Below are 24835 nucleotides of genomic sequence, written 5' to 3' on the forward strand. Positions count from 1 at the left end.
TTTTTATGTTCTCTTTGTATATATGTTCATATATGCAAAAGTTAGGTTTAAATATTTAGAAAAGGATTATCTATATATGTTCTCTGATTTAGTACATTTTAGGTTACTTTCATTTTTAGAAAAGTTTTATATATTTAGGAGAGGAAAAAGGAAAATAAGAAGAGGAAAAAGGAGAAGAAGAGGAGAGGAAGAAAAGGAAGAGGAGAAGAAGAAAGGAATAGAGGAGAACAAGAAAAAATAGAATTTTTATTCTATTTTTTCTTCTTCTCCTCTATTCCTTTCTTCTTCTCCTCTTTTTTTCTTCTTTTTTTTCTTCGATCTTCTCCCCCTCCCGATAGGAAAGTTTTATATAGAAAGTTACAATTTTATAAAAGTTTTATATATGCAAAAGTTACAATTTTAGAAAAAGAAGGATAGGAAAGAAGAAAATAAGAAGAGGAAAGAAAGAAGAAAATAAGAAGAGGAAAGAAAGAAGAAGAGGAGAGGAAAAGAAGAGGAGAAATAAATAAGAAGAAGAGAAAAGAAGAAAAAGAAGAGGAGAAGAAGAAAGGAATAGTGGAGAAGAAGAGAAAATAGAATAAAGGAATAGTGGAGAAGAAGAGAAAATAGAATATATTCTATTTTCTATTTTCTCTTCTTCTCCACTATTCCTTTCTTCTTCTCCTCTTTTTTTCTTCTTTTTTTTCTTCGATCTTCTCCTCTAGCTATTCCTTTCTTCTTCTCCTCTATTTTCTTCTTCTTCTTCTTCTTCTTCTTCTTCTTCTTCTTCTTCTTCTTCTTCTTCTTCTTCTTCTTCTTCTTCTTCTTAATTTTTATCGGGAACGAGGGTGTCGAGGATCGCCGAGGGGTCGAGGGTCGGGAACTAGGGTAGAGGGTCGAGGGTCGTTAAGGGGTCAAGGGTCGAGGGTTTCAGGGTCGAGGGTTCGAGGGTTCTATAGGGTCGAGGGTCGAGGGTTCCAGCAGGGTCGTCTAGGGGTCGAGGGTTCCAGGGTCGTCGAGGGTTCGAGGGGTCGAGGATCGCCGAGGGGTCGAGAGAGGTTTCCTAGTGTCAAAGTATTGAAGAAATCCATGCCTTCATCATTAGCCAGAAGTAACCAGGGCATGTTGGTACGAAGTTCTGCAAAGTTGTTCTGGAATGGAGTCCCGGATAGAATAATCCGCCTTTTGGTACGAATTCAACAAAGGCCTTCCAAATAGCGATATTCGGAAGGCTCTTGCTGAACTTTGTACCAAAAAGCGAATTATCCTATCTGGGACTCCGTTCGAGAACAACTTTGAAGAGCTTCGTACCATCATGCACATGTTACTTTCGCCTAATGATGAAGACATGGTTTTGTTGAATCCTTTGACACTAGGCAACCTCCCGACCCCTCGGCGATCCTCTCGAACATGAGAGGAAGAAGAGGATAAAAAAAGAAGAGGAAGAAGAAAAAAAAAGAGGAGAAGAAAGAATAGAGGAGTTCTTCTCCTCTATTCTTTCTTCTCCTCTTTTTTTTATTCTTCTTCCTCTTTTTTTTATCGGGAACGAGGGTCGTCGAGGGACATAGATGTAGTGTCGTCGTTGTCGATATATACCCCCTCCCGATAGCTTGCTATGATTAGGTAGCTAGTTCTACGTTTGGCACTAATATATCCATCTGTCATGCTTGAATAATAATTGCCATGTTGTAAATATTTGTAGAAACTATGGACACCGCCCGAGACGAAGCAAAAGAAGCGTTGTTGAGGGACATAATCGCAGAAGGAAGTGATGCCGTCTCGTTGTTTCTCAACGACACCGATGGTCTGGAAGGAGAGGGTGAACAAGCTGGCTACGGTGACCTAATGCCGGTGCAAGAAGAAGAACATGAGGATGGCTCCGGTGACCCAATGCTGGTGCAAGAAGGAGACCGTGATGACGGCTCCGGTGATCGAACCGAGTCCGGCCAGGTATATATATTAGTTAAGCCTGTGCTGACTAGATGATTGATGCATGCATTGTTTTGGTATGTACACATATTAATTAAGTCTTTGTTCTTTTTTCTAGCCCTCCGGATTGAGCACAACTTCGGTAAAGAGACGAGGCCCGAAGAAAAAGTTGAGCTCGGATGAAAAGTTAGAGATCATAGCAATCGCGCCCGACGGCCAACCGATTGAGCCCCTCCGGACAAAGAGCACATTTGCTACTCAGTGCGGGGTTCTGGTTAGGGACAAGACCCCATAAGCATCCAGCAATGGTTTAAGCCGGCTACAGAAGACCCTGAGGTGTCTTATGTCAATGATATGCAGAAAAATGATCTTTGGACTGAGCTGAAGTCAAATTTCACCCTACCCCCAGAGGATGATCCGGAGAAGCCAGTTAAAGAGCAATTAATCAAGTCTTTTGCTCTTAAGAGGATGTCAGATCTATTCAGGAGGTGGAAGAAAGAGCTGAATAGGTTTGTCGATAAAAAAGAGACACCAGAATTCAAGGGCAGATATGAGAAGATCAGAGATCACTGGCCCGCATTTGTGGCCCATAAGACATCAGAAAAGAGTAAGAAGATGTCAGCGACAAACAAGCAAAATGCTGCGAAGAAGATGCTTCACCATCGCACGGGGTCAGGTGGCTACCTCGTAGCCCGGCCTAAGTGGGCCAAGACTGAGAATGATCTGGTTGCTAAAGGGATCGAACCAGAGAAAATTAGCTGGCCAGACCGTTGCCGGACTTGGTTCTTCGGGGCTGGCGGAACCTTGGACCCTGTAACAGGGAAGTGCATTTGGACGAACGATCAAATGGACATACCAGTCAGGAAGCTTAAGCAGTATATCGAAGCAGCGCAGCAAGGGAAGTTCTTTCCAGACAGAGAGAACGACGAGCTCACAATGGCCCTTGGGAATCCTGAGCACCCTGGACGGACACGAGGCACGCCAGGCTCCATTCCGTGGAAGGTTGGGTTTCCGGACGCAGGCAGTTACAAATCCCATGAGAGGAGGAAAAAAGTGCAGCAGACCCAAATGCAGGCGCTACAAGCAAGGGTAGACGCGATAGAGGAACGAGAAGCAAATCGTAGCAAACGTACTACCGAAGCTTCCCCCGAAGCTACCCCGCCATCTCAGCGCAGAAGCAGCGTGGCTTCCACCGAGCTGCTTCAGCCGGAGCATGCCTTGACGGCTCCTGCCAGCTATCCCGTGGATGCTATAACGGAGTCTCAAAATTGCCACCTTATGACGCAATGGATGAATTTGAAGGTCAAGGCGGCTGTTGGCTCTGTTTATCCTACTGAACCCGGCGCAACTTTTCACTGCCGGCCGATTCCGGAAGGATATGCTAGGATGATGGTGGATGAAATAACGGAGGGATTTGAGGACCTCCAGCTTGACCACCCTACCGGTGAAGGGGAGACTCGGCTGGGGTCTGCTCTGAAGACTCCATGCCTATGGCGGAAGGAGCTCATCAACCTTCCGAACTGGACGCCTCCGCCTCCTCCTCCTCCTCCGGCAAGTCAGGGCACTCCGCCTCCTCCACCGCCTCCTCCTCCGGCGAGTGATGATCAGGGCCCTCGGCCGGCTCCTTCTCCGGCGCGTGGCGGCACTCCGCCTCCTTCTCCGCCTGTGCCGACGCGCCCGAGCAGCCAGCCTCCTCCTTCTCCGCCTCGTCAGCAAGGGCGGAAGAGACCTGCCGCCGCTCTAGCTGCTCCGGCGCGTCGTAGTCCTTCTCCTCCGCCTCTTAAGCAAGTAAAGAAGACAACCGCTCCGTCTGCTCGGTCGGCGTCTAGCAGTACAACCAGAGGCGGGAGGACATACAGATTCGGTCCTTCTCTGAAGACTCCAGAGAGGTTACCATACGAGAGGACCCCGGAGGAGAACGCGAAGATCGCGCGAACCGAAGTGGATGACTGGTTTCAAGGGTTGAAAGCAAAGAGACATCCACCTCCGGAGGAGAAGGTAGATCCGGTGAAAGTGAAGCGCACTCTGGCTACCCTGGCAAAACCACCCAAGTCTCTGCCGAAAGGCAACTATGAGCGCATTATTGCAAAGACATGGGCCGAAGCGGAGCGGTCGGGAAGTACAGTCAGTGATCAAAGGCTGAAAGAACGACGAGCAGCTGGGAAACAAATTGCCCAGCTCGGCGAATAAGCGAAGCAATCGTGCCCCCCCCTCAAGGTGCCTAGCGACGTCGTCGATCCGAGGATGGTGCCCGGTTATGGCAATGTTGACGATTACCTGCCCGACGATGTACACTATGATCCCATGGAGGTGCAGATACACAGATACGAGTACGGGAAGCCTCTCGTCAAAGATGAGAAATCTTTAACAACGATGATGCGAAGATTACATGATTGGTACTTGAAAATCTGCAGAGAGTCTGGGGGGAGGAGTACTTTGTATGCGAGAGTTAAACCGGAGCATGACCTCGTTGGAATTGAACTGTTGCCTATTCCATTTGAGGAGTTCTATCAGTTTTTCAATCAATTGGCCCTCGATAAAACAACGATCACCTGCTACTGTCTGTAAGTACTACTACTTATGTCATTAAGTCTCTCTATATAGCTCATCTCTTTCATTGCATGTATTTATAATTATCCTCACTATATTATGCAGAATGAAGATCGCCGAATTGAAGAAAAGACAAATCGGTGATATTGGGTTCGTTAACACATATCTCATAGATGCAACTGAGGTTGAACATCGTCCCGGAGATACCGAGGTCAACTTGCTACGATCATTCAAAAAAAAATGAAAACAAAGATATAATACTCTTTCCTTAGAACTTCAAGTGAGTGTTACTGTCTTGTGCATATTCGATTTCCCTTATATATTAGTCCAGGTTATAGTAATGTAATTGATGAGTTATGCATGTGTGCGCAGGTACCACTATATTCTCAAGAAGTAAGTTAAATCGATCATTATCCACCATATCAGCAACTTTGTTCATTTCCTGATATCAAGTAATTGTTTTCTTTGTCCGGCAGGGTTTGGAGAAAATTCACCAGAAAAGTTCCGGGACTGCCGAAGGAGCTGGAATTTAGACACCCGAAAGTAAGTACTATAGTAGCATGTTCCGCGCATCTCCTAGTGATTCAAGCGCTAGTTTCATCAATACCATTTAGCATTCTTGCTTATCATTTTGATTGACCTCTATTTCTTGTAAAGTGGTTGTGGCAGGAAAAAGGGAATGATTTCTGTGGATACTACATCTGCGAGTCCATCCGCCACACGACCTGTGAGCGGGGCGGGTACTCTGACGAACAATATGAAGTACGTAAATAACAACATTCACAATTTTATTTTATTACCATCATTTGTATTGAGTTTCATTCATTCATATATATATATATATATATATATATATATATATATATATATATATATATATATATATATATATATATATATATATATGTATGTATGTATTGACCCCCTTCTTCAAATTAGATGTTTCGGAAGCGGGATGAACTCCTAGCACCAGCTCGCATTCGAGCAATTCAAGAGGAATTGGCGGCATTCTTTCTTGACCAAGTGATCGCTGAAGACGGAGAATACTATGTGGACCATGAGTCCGTATGGTTATATTTGTAAGAGATAATTATTGTATATATGTAGCCGGTAGTGTCGGATAGATATACAAGAACTTGTTGTTCGACCAATCTCTCGGAGAAGGAGAGGTGGTCGATATCACTTCTCTCTGTATGCATATATGTTCATGACGATCTTCTGTTTCCTTCGTATACGTATGTATAGTACGTAGCGTCGACCAAGCACGGACGTAAGAGAGGACACTTCTCTCTATTAATTATAGCTAGCTAACACAATATATGAAACACCTAAATTAACCCCCCCAAACCCCTAACCCCCCCTTTAAAAAAAAACAAAAACCACAGCCACAGAAATGCCGACGCGTGGATGCCTATTGGTCCCGGTTGGTGCCACCAACCGGGACCAAAGGGTCTCTTGCCTGGGCTCTGCGCACTGCCCACGTGGAGGCCCATCAGTCCCGGTTCTGGATTGAACCGGGACTAAAGGGTCGGGGCATTAGTACCGACGCTTTAGTCCCGGTTCAGGAACCGGGACTAAAGGCCCTTACGAACCGGGACTATAGGCCCTTTTTCTACCAGTGAATCCAGATGGACAGCGCCCAACTCCAGTAGCGAGGACGCATCCCACCTCATGCCGGCCACCACGCTCCAGGGTGTGGAGGAGCCCAGCCCGCTGGTGGTAGATCTGGATCACAAGCAGGGCAAGAGGACCCCAACAAGGGATGCATGAGGCCCCGCTGAGCGCTGCGCCAAGGTATCTTGGCTGCCACCCGTTGGATCCGTGAAGAAGAGGGCCGGGACAGTGCCGGAGAGCTCGTGCGTCGTCACGGTAGGGTCGGGCGATGGCGGCGATGGGACGAGCGTGAAGGAAAGAAGAGTAACTGCAGAAGAGCCCCCCCCCCCCCCCCCCCGGCCGCCTAACACCGCCAGGGCTTAGCCCGGCGGCGCTGTCACTGGCAGCGGCGAGGGAAAGATGGCTACAGGCCAAACCAAGGGCGGCGGCGGCTGTACGCCCCCATGACGCCCTAGGTAGGCGACGCGGGGGTAGGGCGATGAGTTTTTCTGTCTACAACTAGATAAAATGCTCCATGATCTCTGGACCAGGAAGTTTATAGGAATAGTATTGGGATTTTCAAAGAAATCTTTTCTTTATAACTCTATGGTCTGTACGAATGGATTCCTATTTTTATTTAGGATAGAAATTAATCCTTCACATTTCAAATAAAAAAACATTAGTCTAGATGAAAAAAATTTCTATCCTATACATCAAATGACATTTATTTTCCTATAGGAATTAAGATACCTGTTTATCTCACTTCCATGATTTTCCTATTCCTCTATGACCCAAAGAGACCTTAACGTGTAAGCGACCAAGTAGTCAACTGTGGTTACGTCGTTCTTTGAGAAATCACTCGCACTGTTTCTTTCAACCAATCAGCATCGAACTCTGCTCCGTTGCTTTCAAATGATGGCCATTTTTGCAGAGATAGACCACAAGGTTTCTTGCATGCACTAGCACATGACAGCACGAGCAGAGCAGCTGTAGCCGTCACACGAGCCGTGGCCATCAGGTTGTTTCATCTAGAGAGAATACTCCCAAAGATCGACATCAACGTGTGCTGCTCTCTGCCGTCGTCTTGCGACCCTCCGACTCTGCGCGCAAACGAAAGGTTTTGAACATGATTGTTGCAAGCTTGTAAGAATGCACATTATTGTTGTAGGGCCAGCTTCTCATGTCTTTATTGTATGATTAGCAGTTAGCACTCTCTGATTGGCAGTTAGCCCAAAAATGTGTACCACTTGACGCTGACCTAGCAATCACCAGCAGTACCTCCTGAGTGGCTGTGCACGATCCCACTGAAGATATCTCTTTGTGTCTTCTGATTTAAGCATCTGATTTTTCCGTATGGCTAGCTAGTCTTCTCACTAAGGCCATGAGGCCATCTGATTCTTCTTACCACAACAGCCCTGTCTCTTCAAGGCATTTAGCATCAAGGATTTTGCAGGGAATTTGTGCTGCTCTTTGTTCTCGTGCGCTCAGCCAACTTCTACATGCACGTGTTGGATTAGCACTCCAAAACTTGCTCTGACTGATTTTCTCAGTGTGCGTGTATGCGCATGGGGTTTCCTATTCTCCACGTTTTTGTGTGTGGCTGATTAGTTGGGATTAACAGCTATGATTAGTTAGATTTGTGGATGATTAGTTGGAGTTTGGAACTTTAGAATTAGTTAGATCTCGATGCTTGATAGTATATTTTGATTTGTGGGAAGAAACGTGCCTGGGCTTTGGGCCGGGCCTCGGGTTTATATATCGGGCTAGGGTTGGGATTGCGTACTGGTGAATTTTGGAGCTTCAGGCCAGGCTCAGGCTGACCTTTTGATGATTGCGGTGTGGCAAGCCCAACCAGAAACCAGCCCGGCCCGAGGATTGCTCAGTTTTATTTCCTTCTCCTTTGTCCCATCAATTCGACACGCAACCTGCCGGTTGCTTCGTATATTTCACCCCTGTAAAGGATCACTAAAGCCCTATCTCACCCTGCACTTCCCCTCTCTAGGATCCCCCCATTCCCATCATCCAACTACTGAGATCCATAGCAACTCTTATTGCCGGGTAACTTTATGAGTTTTTTTTTGCGGGGCAAATAGGAGTTTTATTCCATAATGATAGGGTTACAGTCCAGTGGCAGTAGTGCCTCAATACACGGAGGACCACGGTGTAGCCATACAACAATAGTACATTCATATCGACTATAACTAGCCAAACAATCTGCTACCCTATTCTGTTCACGGGAAATTTTCTGGGTAACTTTATGAGTTAGGAAAAGAAGTCATCAAAAACATATCAAAGAGAAGATCTAGTGTTGAAGTTGCTCACTATCTGAGAAAAATCCGGTAACAAATATATAGCCGGCCGGTAACTTTCTGAGCTCTAAAATAAGTCGACAAGCAATACTTTGCGAATAGACCCTTAACTAACATATTAGTGGCTGGTAACTTCTGAATTCGAAAATAAATTCTTTGTGTTTGTCATGTACTTACCGGGTAGTTCAAGTTACATTTGCCACCATGACAATGATATAGTCATCCAATTGTCCATAGTACAGTTATTATCATATCACTATTACAATTATCCATCATCCCAGTTAGAGAGACCAGTGTGTCAATTTATGTAGTTACCCGCTTCTATTGCACATATTATAGTTACCAACATGTCAACTATGTAATTATCTAGCTACCCGTGCTACAATTACCAACCTGACACAATTGTAGTTATCCACATATCTAGGTCAGAGTCATCAACATAGGAGTTATATACAAACATGAGTAACTGTTGTGAGACTAGTGTTGGACTCGAGTACTACTTGTGAATAACTCGTATATGTTGGCTAAAATAGATAAATAAGGTTTGTCGCTTGAGAGCGCTAAAACACATTTACAAACTAAGATGGAATTTTGCTGACATCAGCATTTTTGTTATTAACTCACATGCATACATAATGAAATGTGGTAGAGAGAAATGGAAGCAAGGAACCGCGTGCTGGTGATTTGGTGTGTTTGGTAGATACGTACACTATGTATACATAAAGTTCATTGCGTATCGCACTCTAGTAGAGCTAATAAAGAAAGGATAAGAGTTCATTGCGTATCACACTATGTAGAATTTTGTAAATACATCAATTTGTATCGCCAAGCAAATCACGGGTCAGAAATGATGAGAGTTAGCCACCAACCGAATAGTGTTGGAGGTGACCATGGCCTCACACCTAGAGTAGGCAAGTGGACGGACGCACAGCCCCTATCTTGGAATGGTGCAAATTGTCCGCATCCTAAATTCTGTTGCGTACGTGTGAGGTGCCATCCGTTTGGACTTTCTTGGAATGCCGTTTCGTCTAGGATTACGCCAGCTGACCAACTCGGCTCGACCTTCTCTGATAAAGGCATGGCACCGATGCTGCCAACCGCATGCTGGCCGCACGGTTGGGTTTCAGTGAGATAGAACCTTTGATCACACGCCTTACCAGTCTCTTGTGGCATGGCGGCCCTGCAGCTTGCCGCCCTCCTTGCCCTGCTGCTCGCGCTGTGGCGTCTCGTGTGGCGGCCGCGCGCCGTGGCGCGGTCGTTCGCGAGGCAGGGGATCCGAGGGCCGCCCTACACGTTCCTGGCCGGGTCCTTGCCGGAGGCGAAGCGGCTGCTGATCGCTGGCCGGAGAGGCGTGCCGCCCCTCGACGCCGGGTGCCACGACATCATGCCCATCCTGCTGCCGCAGTTCCACAGATGGGTTGCCGATTATGGTAAAGTACTAACGGTAAATGGCTTCTTTAGATTAAACTGATAGCTACCTATTCCCAAACTCCTCGAGGAACTGAATCTTCCTTTCGATATAATATGATCCTACAAGCTAGGATTGAGATGGTTGGTCGTTGCATATCTAGTTGCAACATTATCCTTAATCATATTTAATTAATTCTCGGATATAGTATTCATAACTTTTTTTTGTTCGTTCAGGCAAAACGTTCCTGTTCTGGATCGGGCCGATCCCCGCCATCTTCTCTATCGACCTGCAGCTGATAAAGCAAGTGCTCACAGACAGGACGGGTCTGTATCAGAAGGACTTCATGATCCCCGTGCTCAAATCCCTCTTCGGCAACGGCGTCATATTGATAAATGGTGACGATTGGAAGCGGCACCGGAAAGTAGTCCTTCCTGCTTTCAACTATGAGAAGATCAAGGTTAGAGCATGGTCAATAGTATAGTCAGGCGATAGCTATTTTTTTGGGAAAAACTTATGATCCATTAATCAGACATCATGGCAAAACAAAGAACACAAAAAGTAACAAAAATTACATTAAATGCACGGAAAAGATGATAATTATTCAATAACATTAAGGGCCTGTTTGGTTCCAATAAGTCACCTGACTTATAAGTTAGGTGACTTAAAACCAGTGACTTATAAGTCATGCCTGTTTGTTTGTCACCTGACTTATAAGTTACCTGAGCACACCTTCCCATCTTGTTTTTTAATGTAAAGGTGGTGGGACCCATGCAAAAGGGGGTGACTTATAAGTTTTAAGTTGGGGTCAAGCAACTTATGACTTATAAGTTGGGGTGACTTATAAGTTAGGTCTGTTTGGCAAAATAAGTCACTTTTTGCACTTTTCGACTTATAAGTTGATGACTTATTTGAAACCAAACAGGGCCTAAGGTTGATCACAAGGTTGGCTATTAGATTAGTCTTAATTATACTTGCATTTATAGATTTCTCCTATAAATGCACGTGAGGTGTGAGCATTATTAGTGTTGTAACTTCTAACACTACACATGGGCTAATGATTTAACCCGTGTGTAGAGCATGTCAGCGGTGACGGCAGAGGTCACAAGGCAGATGATACAGCAATGGGGCGAGCAGATACACCAAAGCAACAGCGACAAAAAAGCAGCTGAGATAGACATGATCCACGCCTTCAACGACCTGACTGCCAAGATCAACAGCCGCGTCGCCTTCGGCACTACCCACCGGGATGTCGAGGAGGTCATCGTCTTGATGCGGGAGATGCAAAAGATCGCCACTGCGGCCATGCTCGATGCTCCAATACTCTGGTAGAGTAATAGTAGTATTTGCTTACAGACCAGTTCTGAATCCAAGCTCATGACATTAACCATGTTAATCTTATGCCGTTCAATTCAGGTATCTGCCGACTCGGCGTAACTCGCACGTTCGACGCCTGAACAAACAGCTGAGAAGCAAGATCATGTCGATCATGCAGGCACGGCTGGCCGCAGATGGAGCCAAATATGGTCGAGGAGACACCGGCGGCAGCGGGGACGACCTGCTCGGGCTGTAGTTAGAGGCGTGGACACCGCACCGGCAAGTGAGGGGCGGCGATACGCTGACAACTGACGAGGTGATTGATGAGTGCAAAACCTTCTTCGCCGCAGGGCAGGAAACCACGGCCACCCTCCTCGTCTGGGCCATGTTCCTGCTTGCCGTGCACCCCCAGTGGCAGGACAAGGTCAGGGAAGAGGTCCTCCGGGAGTTCCCCGGCGGGGACAGCGACGATGTGGTACCCAACGCGGATGTTCTCGCCAAACTGAAGCTGGTGCGTACATTTCAACTGTCAATATCATTTTTCCTATATTTTCGTACGAATGTATTCGGTATCATAAATGCTCATATTGTTTCTATAAAGTTGGTCAAAGTTTACAAAATTTAACTGTTGAGATTTTTTGTATGTAGTGTAATTTTGCAAAGAGGGAATAACTAATGTGTTGTGAGCATGCACTGTGACTTTAAACTTATGCAGCTACACATGGCATTGCTCGAGACATCGCGTCTCTACCCTCCAGTTGTGTACATACAGCGGAAAGCTGCCTCCGACACCGTCCTCGGAGGCATCAAAGTACCCCAGGGAACAATCATATCAATCCCCATTGGCATGCTACACCGAGACAAGGAAGTTTGGGGCCCCGACGCCAACGAGTTCAACCCCATGAGGTTCGAGCAGGGCGTCACAAAGGCTGCCAAAGACTCCAAGGCGCTCTTGACTTTCTCTCTAGGCCCGAGAGTGTGTACTGGTCAGAACTTTGGCATCGTGCAAGTGCAGGTTGTCATGGCAATGATCCTCAGCAAGTTCTCCATATCCCTCTCCCCGGCATATGTTCACAAGCCAAAGTATCTTCTGTCTTTGACACCCAGGCTTGGGATGCCTCTCATTTTGAGGAATCTACTATAGATGGGTGAGAAAGTTTGCTAATTAAACTCATTGTAACGCATGAGAGTAAATTCATTATAATTTCAGTGTCTTGCTTGTGGTACGGCATTCTACATAATCGATTTGGAGATGCAACCAATTATGCATGCAGAGATCATATCAACTTGGAGTAATAGACGAATCTTCTTGGATACAAATACAAGCAAGATGCTCAAGGTACATGTAGTTGTGATGTTAAGATGGAAGACGATGTCGTTGGTGGTACCGTGGCTGTCCCTGCTTGACCAGCGTAACCTCGAGACTGCATCCATCCAAAATCATTTTGCCAAAAGCATCTATGGCATCTTGTGGATGAGCATACACCGTCGACATGGTTACAAAACCGACACCCTGGGAGCACTTGGTATCTTTGCGGTAGAGTACCTCGGCGCTAGTCACTTCGCCATGCTTGCCGAAAAAAAGTTCCAGCTGGGAGCCATTCACCGTGAGAGGCAAATTACGCACCATCACCCTGAAACAAGGCTCGTAATGTTTCGAGATGTGAATAATGCTTGGTAGGCTAGTTACTGGAGCTGTCTTCTGCTGCTTGTGCTTCACTTCTAGAGCCTTGCACCTCTTAGTGATTTCCTGACCAAACAAAATCGAAGATAAATTTTTAGCACCTTTTCAGTTAATGGTGCTTATATGTTCATGGGTTAAACTCTTACAGGTACAGCTGTATTAACTTGATATGGATGCGACCACAAAATTAATGAAATATTCTATTATCAAAAACATCAATTTGAACTCTTTTACTAGTGTATATACCTGAATTGGAGCAATAGCGGGTTGCGGGACGAGCCACGTGCACCTCTCGTCATCCCATCCTGGAGGTAGCCGCTCTACGAAATCAGTCTTGGCATTGAGGAAGTTGTACCTGAAAACGCCACAATGTCCAGGCGGGAAGGCCTTACATTGGCCCTTACTGTTGTCGTAGACGAAGTAGGCGCAGCCACCATGGCTGCCCAGCCACGAGGCGTCTATGGCGAAGCTATTGGGCGACCCAAGAAACAACACACGATCCGCCAGGCTACACTTATCTTTTCTCACCCACCGCATCTTCTTCCCTTGCGCCCCCGCGTCCTCCTCCTCTAGCTTATGCACCAACACCCATAGGGCATCAACGTTGCGGGTACCTTCTTTGCAGGAAACACTGTAGGAGGTGCGAACCGATGCCCATAACAGCTCGCCATGGGACTCAAAGACGTAGCAGTCCTTGCACTCGTATTCGCCAGGGACCAACAAGTCACCGGTGGCAGCGGCTTCTGGCGTGATGACCTGCAAGATACTACCGGTTACCATAGTGACCAGGATCCTGCCTCCGTGGTACGCAGCATGGCACTCCAAGTGTTTGACGTCATCAAAAGTCCTGTCGATGAGAGTCCACTTTGAGTCCCCAGGGTGCAGGAGAGCCGCCGTGAACATGGCCCTGATGGAATGATCATAGCTGACGTTGGTGATGCTGCTGCTGTAGAGCAGGATCGTGCCATCGCCGTAGATAATTCCCTGGGGATTATTCTTGTCCCACTGACTGCGGACGTTGTACGGGAGACGAGGCATGTTATGGGCGGTTTCTCGGGTGAGAAGATCGTAGAGACAATGGCGGGGATGTTCAATGGTGAGGTATCTGATGGCGGTGGCGCTGCACACCCGGTACCTCGGTGGCGTGGACGGCAGCATGGACCGATAGCTGGACTTGGAGAAGATGCATCTGAATCGGAGGGCGGCCGAATCTTTGCCGTCCGCCGCGAGGAGCCAAGGCAGGAACAACGGCGGCCGCACCTCGTCGCGTGAGGCACGCCATGGCTTGCAGACGGCATGGAAGCGGACGAAGTCCGCGACGTCGTCCAGCCATGCGGCGATCTCGCACAGCAAGTCCGGCAGGAGGTCCGCCCACCGCGTCTGGTCCATGGCGGCTGCTGGATGGTGGAGATGGAGTCGATCAATCTAGGGCGTTCGTTGGTTTGCTGCTGGATACATACTATATATGCCTGTCACGAGTTCCTAACTTATTCAAGTATGTTCTCAAATATTGAATGTATGCACGTATATGGAGTTATAGAAACACACGTTATTTCGAGATAAATATTGGACTATATGCAATTTTGAGTTATATATGAACGGACTCTTGTCTATGAGTGATTTTTTTACGAGGAGTCTATCAATAATATTAGAAAAACATTTAGAATCCACTAGACGATAACAGAGAAAGATAAACCGTGCACATTGATGGACACGTGTCATGCGGACCCATCCACCGCTTTCCCAGCTGCAGCCTTATCCCTTCGCGTCGTCTCTCCTCCACCCTTTATTTCCCATCTTATGTTTGTAGAGAGGCTTCCATGGCGACGCAAAACCAACAAGTCCATGGAAGCGAACTAGAAGGAGCGACGGCACCAACCACCCTACTGCATCCCGTGGCATAATGAAGGATGGTGGAGCCCCGCGTGGCACCGCCACGTGCTGCAACTCCATGGAGGCGACACACACGCATGGGGGAGGCGGTCGCTCGCCGGCATTGCCGGTGATGTGATGCGACGCTCGACGACGACCATTGGTGCGGCGACGCAGCAACTCATCCATGCACAACTCTGCGGTGCAACCTCGAGGCAACGCTAATAGTGCTACAAGTCACCGGCATCGGAGCTGCAATGGAGCGCTCGTCGCCGGCAACGATGTATCGCAGCATCTGCCATGGCCGCAGGCGCTGCATCTTAGCTGTTGGGGAACGTAGTAATTTCAAAAAGTTTCCTACGCACACGCAAGATCATGGTGATGCATAGCAACGAGGGGAGAGTGTGATCTACATACCTTGTAGATCGACAACGGAAGCGTTTGGTTGATGTAGTCATACGTCTTCACGGCCCGACCGATCAAGCATCGAAACTACGGCACCTCCGAGTTCTAGCACACGTTCAGCTCGATGACGATCCCTGGACTCCGATCCAGCAAAGTGTCGGGGAAGAGTTCCGTCAGCACGACGGCGTGGTGACGATCTTGATGTACTACTGCCGCAGGGCTTCGCCTAAGCACCACTACAATATTATCGAGGACTATGGTGGCTGGGGGCGCCGCACACGGCTAAGAGTAAGACCACGTGGATCAACTTCTATCTCTCTGGGGTGCCCCTGCCTCCGTATATAAAGGACCAAGAGGGGGAGGCCGGCCGGCCACATAGGGCGCGCCAGGAGGAGTCCTACTCCCTCCGGGAGTAGGACTTCTCCCCCAATCCTAGTTGGAATAGGATTCGCGAGGTGGGAAAAGAGAGAGAGAGAAGGAGGGGGGCGCCGGCCCCCTCTCTCCTTGTCCTATTCGGACTAGGGGGGAGGGGCGCGCGGCCCAGCCCTGGCTGCCTCTCCTCTTCACTAGGGCCCATTAAGGCCCATATAGCTCCCGGGGGGTTCCGGTAACCTCTCGGTACTCCGGTAAAATCCCGATTTCACCCGGAACACTTCCGATATCCAAACATAGGCTTCCAATATATCAATCTTTATGTCTCGACCATTTCGAGACTCCTCGTCATGTCCGTGATCACATCCGGGACTCCGAACAAACTTCGGTACATCAAAATGCATAAACTCATAATATAACTGTCATCATAACCTTAAGCATGCGGACCCTACGGGTTCGAGAACAATGTAGACATGACCGAGACACGTCTCCGGTCAATAACCAATAGCGGGACCTGGATGCCCATATTGGCTCCTACATATTCTACGAAGATCTTTATCGGTCAGACCGCATAACAACATACGTTGTTCCCTTTGTCATCGGTATGTTACTTGCCCGAGATTCGATCGTCGGTATCCTATACCTAGTTCAATCTCGTTATCGGCAAGTCTCTTTACTCATTCTGTAATACATCATCCCGCAACTAACCCATTAGTCGCAATGCTTGCAAGGCTTAAGTGATGTGCATTACCGAGAGGGCCCAGAGATACCTCTCCGACAATCGGAGTGACAAATCCTAATCTCGAAATACGCCAACCCAACATGTACCTTTGGAGACACCTGTAGAGCTCCTTTATAATCACCCAGTTACGTTGTGACGTTTGGTAGCACACAAAGTGTTCCTCTGGCAAACGGGAGTTGCATAATCTCATAGTCATAGGAACATGTATAAGTCATGAAGAAAGCAATAGCAACATACTAAACGATCGGGTGCTAAGCTAATGGAATGGGTCATGTCAATCAGATCATTCAACCAATGATGTGATCCCGTTAATCAAATAACAACTCTTTGTCCATGGTTAGGAAACATAACCATCTTTGATTAACGAGCTAGTCAAATAGAGGCATACTAGTGACACTCTGTTTGTCTATGTATTCACACATGTATTATGTTTCCGGTTAGTACAATTCTAGCATGAATAATAAACTTTTATCATGATATAAGGAAATAAATAATTACTTTATTATTGCCTCTAGGGCATATTTCCTTCAGTCTCCCACTTGCACTAGAGTCAATAATCTAGATTACACAGTAATGATTCTAACACTTAAGCCTTGGTGTTGATCATGTTTTGCTCGTGGAAGAGGCTTACTCAATGGGTCTGCAACATTCAGATCCGTATGTATCTTGCAAATCTCTATGTCTCCCACATGGACTAGATCCCGGATGGAATTGAAGCGTCTCTTGATGTGCTTGGTTCTCTTGTGAAATCTGGATTCCTTCACCAAGGCAATTGCACCAGTATTGTCACAAAAGATTTTCATTGGACCCGATGCACTAGGTATGACACCTAGATCGGATATGAACTCCTTCATCCAGACTCCTTCATTTGCTGCTTCTGAAGCAGCTATGTATTCCGCTTCACACGTAGATCCCTCCACGACGCTTTGTTTAGAAATGCACCAACTGACAGCTCCACCGTTTAATGTAAACACGTATCCGGTTTGCGATTTAGAATCGTCCGGATCAGTGTCAAAGCTTGCATCAACGTAACCGTTTACGATGAGCTCTTTGTTACCTCCATATACGAGAAACATATCCTTAGTCCTTTTCAGGTACTTCAGGATGTTCTTGACCGCTGTCCAGTGATCCACTCCTGGATTACATTGGTACCTCCCTGCTAGACTTATAGCAAGGCACACATCAGGTCTGGTACACAGCATTGCATACATGATAGAGCCTATGGCTGAAGCATAGGGAACATCTTTCATCTTCTCTCTATCTTCTGTAGTGGTCGGACATTGAGTCTTATTCAACTTCACACCTTGTAACACAGGCAAGAACCCTTTCTTTGCTTGATCCATTTTGAACTTCTTCAAAATCTTGTCAAGGTATGTGCTTTGTGAAAGTCCAATTAAACGTCTCGATCTATCTCTATAGATCTTTATGCCTAATATGTAAGCAGCTTCACCGAGGTCTTTCATTGAAAAACTCTTATTCAAGTATCCCTTTATGCTATCCAGAAATTCTATATCATTTCCAATCAGTAATATGTCATCCACATATAATATCAGAAATGCTATAGAGCTCCCACTCACTTTCTTGTAAATACAGGCTTCTCCAAAAGTCTGTATAAACCCAAATGCTTTGATCACACTATCAAAGCGTTTATTCCAACTCCGAGAGGCTTGCACCAGTCCATAAATGGATCGCTGGAGCTTGCACACTTTGTTAGCTCCCTTTGGATCGACAAAACCTTCTGGTTGCATCATATACAACTCTTCTTTCAGAAATCCATTCTGGAATGCAGTTTTGACATCCATCTGCCAAATTTCATAATCATAAAATGCGGCAATTGCTAACATGATTTGGACAGACTTAAGCATCGCTACGGGTGAGAAGGTCTCATCATAGTCAATCCCTTGAACTTGCCGAAACCCTTTTGCGACAAGTCGAGCTTTGTAGACAGTAATATTACCGTCGGCGTCAGTCTTCTTCTTGAAGATCCATTTATTCTCAATTGCTTGCCGATCATCGGGCAAGTCAACCAAAGTCCATACTTTGTTCTCATACATGGATCCCATCTCAGATTTCATGGCTTCAAGCCATCTGGCGGAATCTGGGCTCACCATCGCTTCTTCATAGTTCGTAGGTTCATCATGATCTAGTAGCATGACTTCCAGAACTAGATTACCGTACCACTCTGGCGCGGATCTCACTCTGGTTGATCTACGAAGTTCAGTAGTATCTTGTTCCGAAGTTTCATGATCATTATCATTAGCTTCCTCACTAATTGGTGTAGGTGTCACAGAAACAGTTTTCTGTGATGCACTACTTTCCAATAAGGGAGCAGGTACAGTTACCTCGTCAAGTTCTACTTTCCTCCCACTCACTTCTTTCGAGAGAAACTCCTTCTCTCGAAAGTTTCCGAACTTAGCAACAAAAGTCTTGCCTTCGGATCTGTGATAGAAGGTGTATCCAATAGTCTCCTTTGGATATCCTATGAAGACACATTACTCTGATTTGGGTTCGAGCTTATCAGGTTGAAGCTTTTTCACATAAGCATCGCAGCCCCAAACTTTCAGAAACGACAACTTTGGTTTCTTACCAAACCATAGTTCATAAGGCGTCGTCTCAACGAATTTTGATGGTGCCTTATTTAACGTGAATGCAGCCGTCTCTAAAGCATAACACCAAAACGATAGCGGTAAATCAGTAAGAGACATCATAGATCGCACCATATATAGTAAAGTACGATTACGACGTTCGGACACACCATTACACTGTGGTGTTCCGGGTGGCGTGAGTTGCGAAACTATTCCGCATTGTTTCAAATGTACACCAAACTCATAACTCGAATATTCTCCTCCACGATCATATCGTAGAAACTTTATTTTCTTGTTATGATGATTTTCAACTTCACTCTGAAATTCTTTGAACTTTTCAAACGTTTCAGACTTATGTTTCATTAAGTAGATATACCCATATCTGCTTAAATCATCTGTGAAGGTGAGAAAATAACGATATCCGCCACGAGCCTCAATATTCACCGGACCACGTACATCTGTATGTATGATTTCCAACAAATCTGTTGCTCTCTCCATAGTACCGGAGAACGGTGTTTTAGTCATCTTGCCCATGAGGCACAGTTCGCAAGTACCAAGTGATTCATAATCAAGTGGTTCCAAAAGTCCATCAGTATGGAGTTTGTTCATGCGCTTTACACCGATATGACCTAAACGGCAGTGCCACAAATAAGTTGCACTATCATTATCAACTCTGCATCTTTTGGCTTCAACATTATGAATATGTGTGTTACTACTATCGAGATTCAATAAGAATAGACCACTCTTTAAGGGTGCATGACCATAAAAGATATTACTCATATAAATAGAGCAACCATTATTCTCTGATTTAAATGAATAACCGTCTCGCATCAAACAAGATCCAGATATAATGTTCATGCTCAACGCTGGCACCAAATAACAATTATTTAGGTCTAATATTAATCCCGAAGGTAGATGTAGAGGTAGCGTGCCGACCGCGATCACATCGACTTTGGAACCGTTTCCCACGCGCATCGTCACCTCGTCCTTAGTCAATCTTCGCTTAATCCCTAGTCCCGGTTTCGAGTTGCAAATATTAGCAACAGAACCAGTATCAAATACCCAGGTGCTACTGCGAGCATTAGTAAGGTACACATCAATAACATGTATATCACATATACCTTTGTTCACCTTGCCATCCTTCTTATCCGCCAAATACTTGGGGCAGTTCCGCTTCCAGTGACCAGTCTGCTTGCAGTAGAAGCACTCAGTTTCAGGCTTAGGTCCAGACTTGGGTTTCTTCTCTTGAGCAGCAACTTGTTTGCTGTTCTTCTTGAAGTTCCCCTTCTTCTTCCCTTTGCCCTTTTTCTTGAAACTAGTGGTCTTGTTGACCATCAACACTTGATGCTCCTTCTTGATTTCTACCTCCGCTGCTTTCAGCATTGCGAAGAGCTCGGGAATAGTCTTATTCATCCCTTGCATATTATAGTTCATCACGAAGCTCTTGTATCTTGGTGGCAGTGATTGGAGAATTCTGTCAATGACGCAATCATCTGGAAGATTAACTCCCATCTGAATCAAGTGATTATTATACCCAGACATTTTGAGTAAATGCTCACTGACAGAACTGTTCTCCTCCATCTTGCAGCTATAGAACTTATTGGAGACTTCATATCTCTCAATCGGGGCATTTGCTTGAAATATTAACTTCAACTCCTCGAACATCTCATATGCTCCATGACGTTCAAAACATCGTTGAAGTCCCGGTTCTAAGCCGTAAAGCATGGCAAATTGAACTATCGAGTAGTCATCAGCTTTGCTCTGCCAGACGTTCACAACATCTGGTGTTGCTCCAGCAGCAGGCCTGGCACCCAACGGTGCTTCCAGGATGTAATTCTTCTGTGCAGCAATGAGGATAATCCTCAAGTTACGGACCCAGTCCGTGTAATTGCTACCATCATCTTTCAACTTTGCTTTTTCAAGGAACGCATTAAAATTCAACGGAACAACAGCACGGGCCATTTATCTACAAACATACATAAACAAGCAAGATACTATCAGGTACTAAGTTCATGATAAATTTAGGTTCAATTAATCATATTACTTAAAGAACTCCCACTTAGATAGACATCCCTCTAATCCTCTAAGTGTTTACGTGATCCAAATCAACTAAACCATGTCCGATCATCACGTGAGATGGAGTAGTTTCATTGGTGAACATCACTATGTTGATCATATCTACTATATGATTCACGCTCGACCTTTCGGTCTCCGTGTTCCGAGGCCATATCTGTATATGCTTGGCTCGTCAAGTATAACCTGAGTATTCCGCGTGTGCAACTGTTTTGCACCCGTTGTATTTAAACGTAGAGCCTATCACACCCGATCATCACGTGGTGTCTCAGCACGAAGAACTTTCGCAACGGTGCATACTCAGGGAGAACACTTCTTGATAATTTAGTGAGAGATCATCTTATAATGCTACTGTCAATCAAAGCAAGATAAGATGCATAAAAGATAAACATCACATGCAATCAATATAAGTGATATGATATGGCCATCATTAGCTTGTGCTTGTGATCTCCATCTCCGAAGCATCATCATGATCACCATCGTCACCGACGCGACACCTTGATCTCCATCGTAGCATCGTTGTCGTCTCGCCAATCTTATGCTTCCACGACTATAGCTACCGCTTAGTGATAAAGTAAAGCATTACAGCGCGATTGCATTGCATACAATAAAGCGACAACCATATGGCTCCTGCCAGTTGCCGATAACTCAGTTATAAAACATGATCATCTCATACAATAAAATTTAGCATCATGTCTTGACCATATCACATCACAACATGCCCTGCAAAAACAAGTTAGACGTCCTCTACTTTGTTGTTGCAAGTTTTACGTGGCTGCTACGGGCTTAAGCAAGAACCAATCTTACCTACGCATCAAAACCACAACGATAGTTTGTCAAGTTGGTGCTGTTTTAACCTTCACAAGGACCGGGCGTAGACACACTTGGTTCAACTAAAGTTGGAGAAACTGTCACCCGCAAGCCACCTATGTGCAAAGCACGTCGGGAGAACCGGTCTCGCGTAAGCGTACGCGTAATGTCGGTCCGGGCCGCTTCGTCCAACAATACCGCCGAACCAAAGTATGACATTCTGGTAAGCAGTATGACTTATATCGCCCACAACTCACTTGTGTTCTACTCGTGCATATAACATCAACATATAAAACCTAGGCTCGGATGCCACTGTTGGGGAACGTAGTAATTTCAAAAAATTTCCTACGCACACGCAAGATCATGGTGATGCATAGCAACGAGGGTAGAGTGTGATCTACATACCTTGTAGATCGACAACGGAAGCGTTTGGTTGATGTAGTCGTACGTCTTCACGGCCCGACCGATCAAGCACCGAAACTACGGCACCTCCGAGTTCTAGCACACGTTCAGCTCGATGACGATCCCGGGACTCCGATCCAGCAAAGTGTCGGGGAAGAGTTCCGTCAGCACGACGGCGTGGTGACGATCTTGATGTACTACTGCCGCAGGGCTTCGCCTAAGCACCGCTACAATATTATCGAGGACTATGGTGGCTGGGGGCGCCGCACACGGCTAAGAGTAAGATCACGTGGATCAACTTCTATCTCTCTGGGGTGCCCCTACCTCCGTATATAAAGGACCAAGAGGGGGAGGCCGACCGGCCACATAGGGCGCGCCAGGAGGAGTCCTACTCCCTCCGGGAGTAGGACTTCTCCCACAATCCTAGTTGGAATAGGATCCGCGAGGTGGGAAAAGAGAGAGAGAGAGAAGGAGGGGGGCGCTGGCCCCCTCTCTCCTTGTCCTATTCGGACTAGGGGGGAGGGGCGCGCGACCCAGCCCTGACTGCCTCTCCTCTTCTTCCACTAGGGCCCATTAAGGCCCATATAGCTCCCGGGGGGTTCCGGTAACCTCCCGGTACTCCGGTAAAATCCCGATTTCACCCGGAACACTTCCGATATCCAAACATAGGCTTCCAATATATCAATCTTTATGTCTCGACCATTTTGAGACTCCTCGTCATGTCCGTGATCACATCCGGGACTCCGAACAAACTTCGGTACATCAAAATGCATAAACTCATAATATAACTGTCATCGTAACCTTAAGCGTGCGGACCCTACGGGTTCGAGAACAATGTAGACATGACCGAGACACGTCTCCGGTCAATAACCAATAGCGGGACCTGGATGCCCATATTGGCTCCTACATATTCTACGAAGATCTTTATCGGTCAGACCGCATAACAACATACGTTGTTCCCTTTGTCATCGGTATGTTACTTGCCCGAGATTCAATCGTCGGTATCCTATACCTAGTTCAATCTCGTTACCGGCAAGTCTCTTTACTCGTTCTGTAATACATCATCCCGCAACTAACTCATTAGTCGCAATGCTTGCAAGGCTTAAGTGATGTGCATTACGGAGAGGGCCCAGAGATACCTCTCCGACAATCGGAGTGACAAATCCTAATCTCGAAATACGCCAACCCAACATGTACCTTTGGAGACACCTGTAGAGCTCCTTTATAATCACCCAGTTACGTTGTGACGTTTGGTAGCACACAAAGTGTTCCTCTGGCAAACGGGAGTTGCATAATCTCATAGTCATAGGAACATGTATAAGTCATGAAGAAAGCAATAGCAACATACTAAACGATCGGGTGCTAAGCTAATGGAATGGGTCATGTCAATCAGATCATTCAACCAATGATGTGATCCCGTTAATCAAATAACAACTCTTTGTCCATGGTTAGGAAACATAACCATCTTTGATTAACGAGCTAGTCAAGTAGAGGCATACTAGTGACACTCTGTTTGTCTATGTATTCACACATGTATTATGTTTCCGGTTAATACAATTCTAGCATGAATAATAAACTTTTATCATGATATAAGGAAATAAATAATAACTTTATTTTTGCCTCTAGGGCATATTTCCTTCATTAGCTTCTGTCATCGTCACCACGCACTGCGTCGGAGCTTCCGCCATGGCCGCCATGCGGCATCGCAGCACCCGTCGCCGCCTATGGAGCTTCACGGAGAGGGGGGGGGGGGAGGGGGCGCCGGTGTTGCAATGAAGCTCTGTCGATATTGTCCAGTGGTGCAACGGAGCGTCGTCGGCGCGGCGGCGGTGACCGCGGCGAGAGCCCGACAGGGGCACTATAACTCCGGCGATGTTGTCTTGAAGCTGGATCGGAGCAACGCCGGTCCGTTGGAAGCATAGCTGGCGCTGCAATGTAGCCTCGCCGAAGTTGCGATGGAGCTTTGCTGGCTGCATTGGAGCTTCGTCGGAGCTGCAATGGAGCTTCGCCGCCGGCTTGGTCCGCCGGGCCCTGCCCGCGCGGCGCTGGCGGTGGCGGGCCATTCCTTCCCCGCGCGGGCCGGGTTCGGGCGCCGCTCTGCACCCCTACTTGCCTCGGACGGACATAGTTATCTCCACGATATACGTATTTGACTCTGACCCGATGAATTAGAACTGCATATATGTATGGGCTACGTTGAACCATGAAACGTATACGTACATTACATGACGTACACTTGGAGTAATACAGTATTTCCGCGTTACCCTCCTCCGGCAACACGGGGGAGGGGGGGGGGCGACTCCCAGCGACACCCACCGCCCTCCCCTTCTCCTCCCTCGTCGCGCCGCCGCCTGAGGTGCCGCCGGCGAAGCCCAGGCGGGCTCCAGTGACGGCGGCGGCGGGGCGTTTCTCCTAGGTCTCTTCTTCCCTCTCGTCTTGGGAGCATCTAGCAGCTGGAGGAGGGCCGCTGGAGTTTCGATCTGGACTTGCGGGTGCGGCGACTTAGGGGTGCGGGGCTCCGTGGCGAGCGCTGGCCGGGGGCTGGCGGCGTTTGGATGCTCCGGCGCGTGGCGAGATGTTGCGGTGGAGGTTGATTCCTCTTCCCAGATCTGGTCAGGGCCTGGTCGCGGCAGGCGGCGTCCCGGTCCGATGCGCATCGCGTGCGGCGATGTGTCGGCGGCTGTGCTCGTGACGGGCGACGCGGCGGTCGCGGTGGTGGACAATCCGTGCACAAGATGCTTGATGGAGGCCATTGGAACAGATCTAGGTGAAGACCTGCTCACGGCTGCTGCCGAGGCCGGCGAT

General features: G+C 46.9%; 3 protein-coding genes and 1 pseudogene across 6 annotated transcripts; 3 read left to right on the forward strand and 1 right to left on the reverse strand.

Annotated features, from left to right (window-relative positions):
• The first annotated feature begins 1536 nt into the window (after positions 1-1536).
• On the forward strand, positions 1537-5678 carry LOC147963157 (uncharacterized). Of its 3 annotated transcripts, none has more exons than XR_015609067.1 (7): positions 1537-1929; positions 2027-4472; positions 4564-4738; positions 4831-4851; positions 4935-5001; positions 5116-5220; positions 5398-5678. XR_015609067.1 is itself a non-coding variant. In XM_087529089.1 (6 exons), exons 2-6 carry the CDS (start codon positions 4632-4634, stop codon positions 5539-5541), a joined length of 375 nt encoding a protein of 124 aa, XP_087385215.1. In that variant the 5' UTR covers positions 4095-4472; positions 4564-4631; the 3' UTR covers positions 5542-5678. The 3 variants fall into 3 exon arrangements, 1 of the variants encoding a protein (XP_087385215.1); XR_015609068.1 differs by having other exon boundaries at positions 4564-4669; XM_087529089.1 differs by lacking the exon at positions 1537-1929 and having other exon boundaries at positions 4095-4472; positions 4564-4669.
• A 3738-nt stretch (positions 5679-9416) lies between these two features.
• Positions 9417-12084, forward strand: LOC125531298 (cytochrome P450 709B2-like). Of its 2 annotated transcripts, none has more exons than XM_087527826.1 (5): positions 9417-9790; positions 10005-10228; positions 10846-11096; positions 11185-11596; positions 11734-11869. In XM_087527826.1, exons 1-4 carry the CDS (start codon positions 9532-9534, stop codon positions 11339-11341), a joined length of 891 nt encoding a protein of 296 aa, XP_087383952.1. In that variant the 5' UTR covers positions 9417-9531; the 3' UTR covers positions 11342-11596; positions 11734-11869. The 2 variants fall into 2 exon arrangements, with proteins under 2 accessions (XP_087383952.1, XP_048551665.2); XM_048695708.2 differs by having other exon boundaries at positions 9419-9790; positions 11801-12084.
• LOC147963158 (cytochrome P450 714C2 pseudogene) lies at positions 11807-12299 on the forward strand (annotated as a pseudogene).
• On the reverse strand, positions 12243-14393 carry LOC147963159 (uncharacterized). The gene is made up of 2 exons (XM_087527825.1): positions 13016-14393; positions 12243-12835 (listed from the first exon to the last, which is right to left on the reverse strand). The coding sequence occupies exons 1-2, from the start codon at positions 14156-14158 to the stop codon at positions 12443-12445; spliced, it is 1536 nt and encodes a 511-aa protein (XP_087383951.1). The 5' UTR covers positions 14159-14393; the 3' UTR covers positions 12243-12442.
• Positions 14394-24835: the final 10442 nt, after the last annotated feature.

Source organism: Triticum urartu, chromosome 6A (assembly GCF_056163025.1).
Source record: "Triticum urartu cultivar PI428250 chromosome 6A, HENAU_Tu73, whole genome shotgun sequence".
NCBI classification, from domain to species: Eukaryota; Viridiplantae; Streptophyta; class Magnoliopsida; order Poales; family Poaceae; genus Triticum; species Triticum urartu.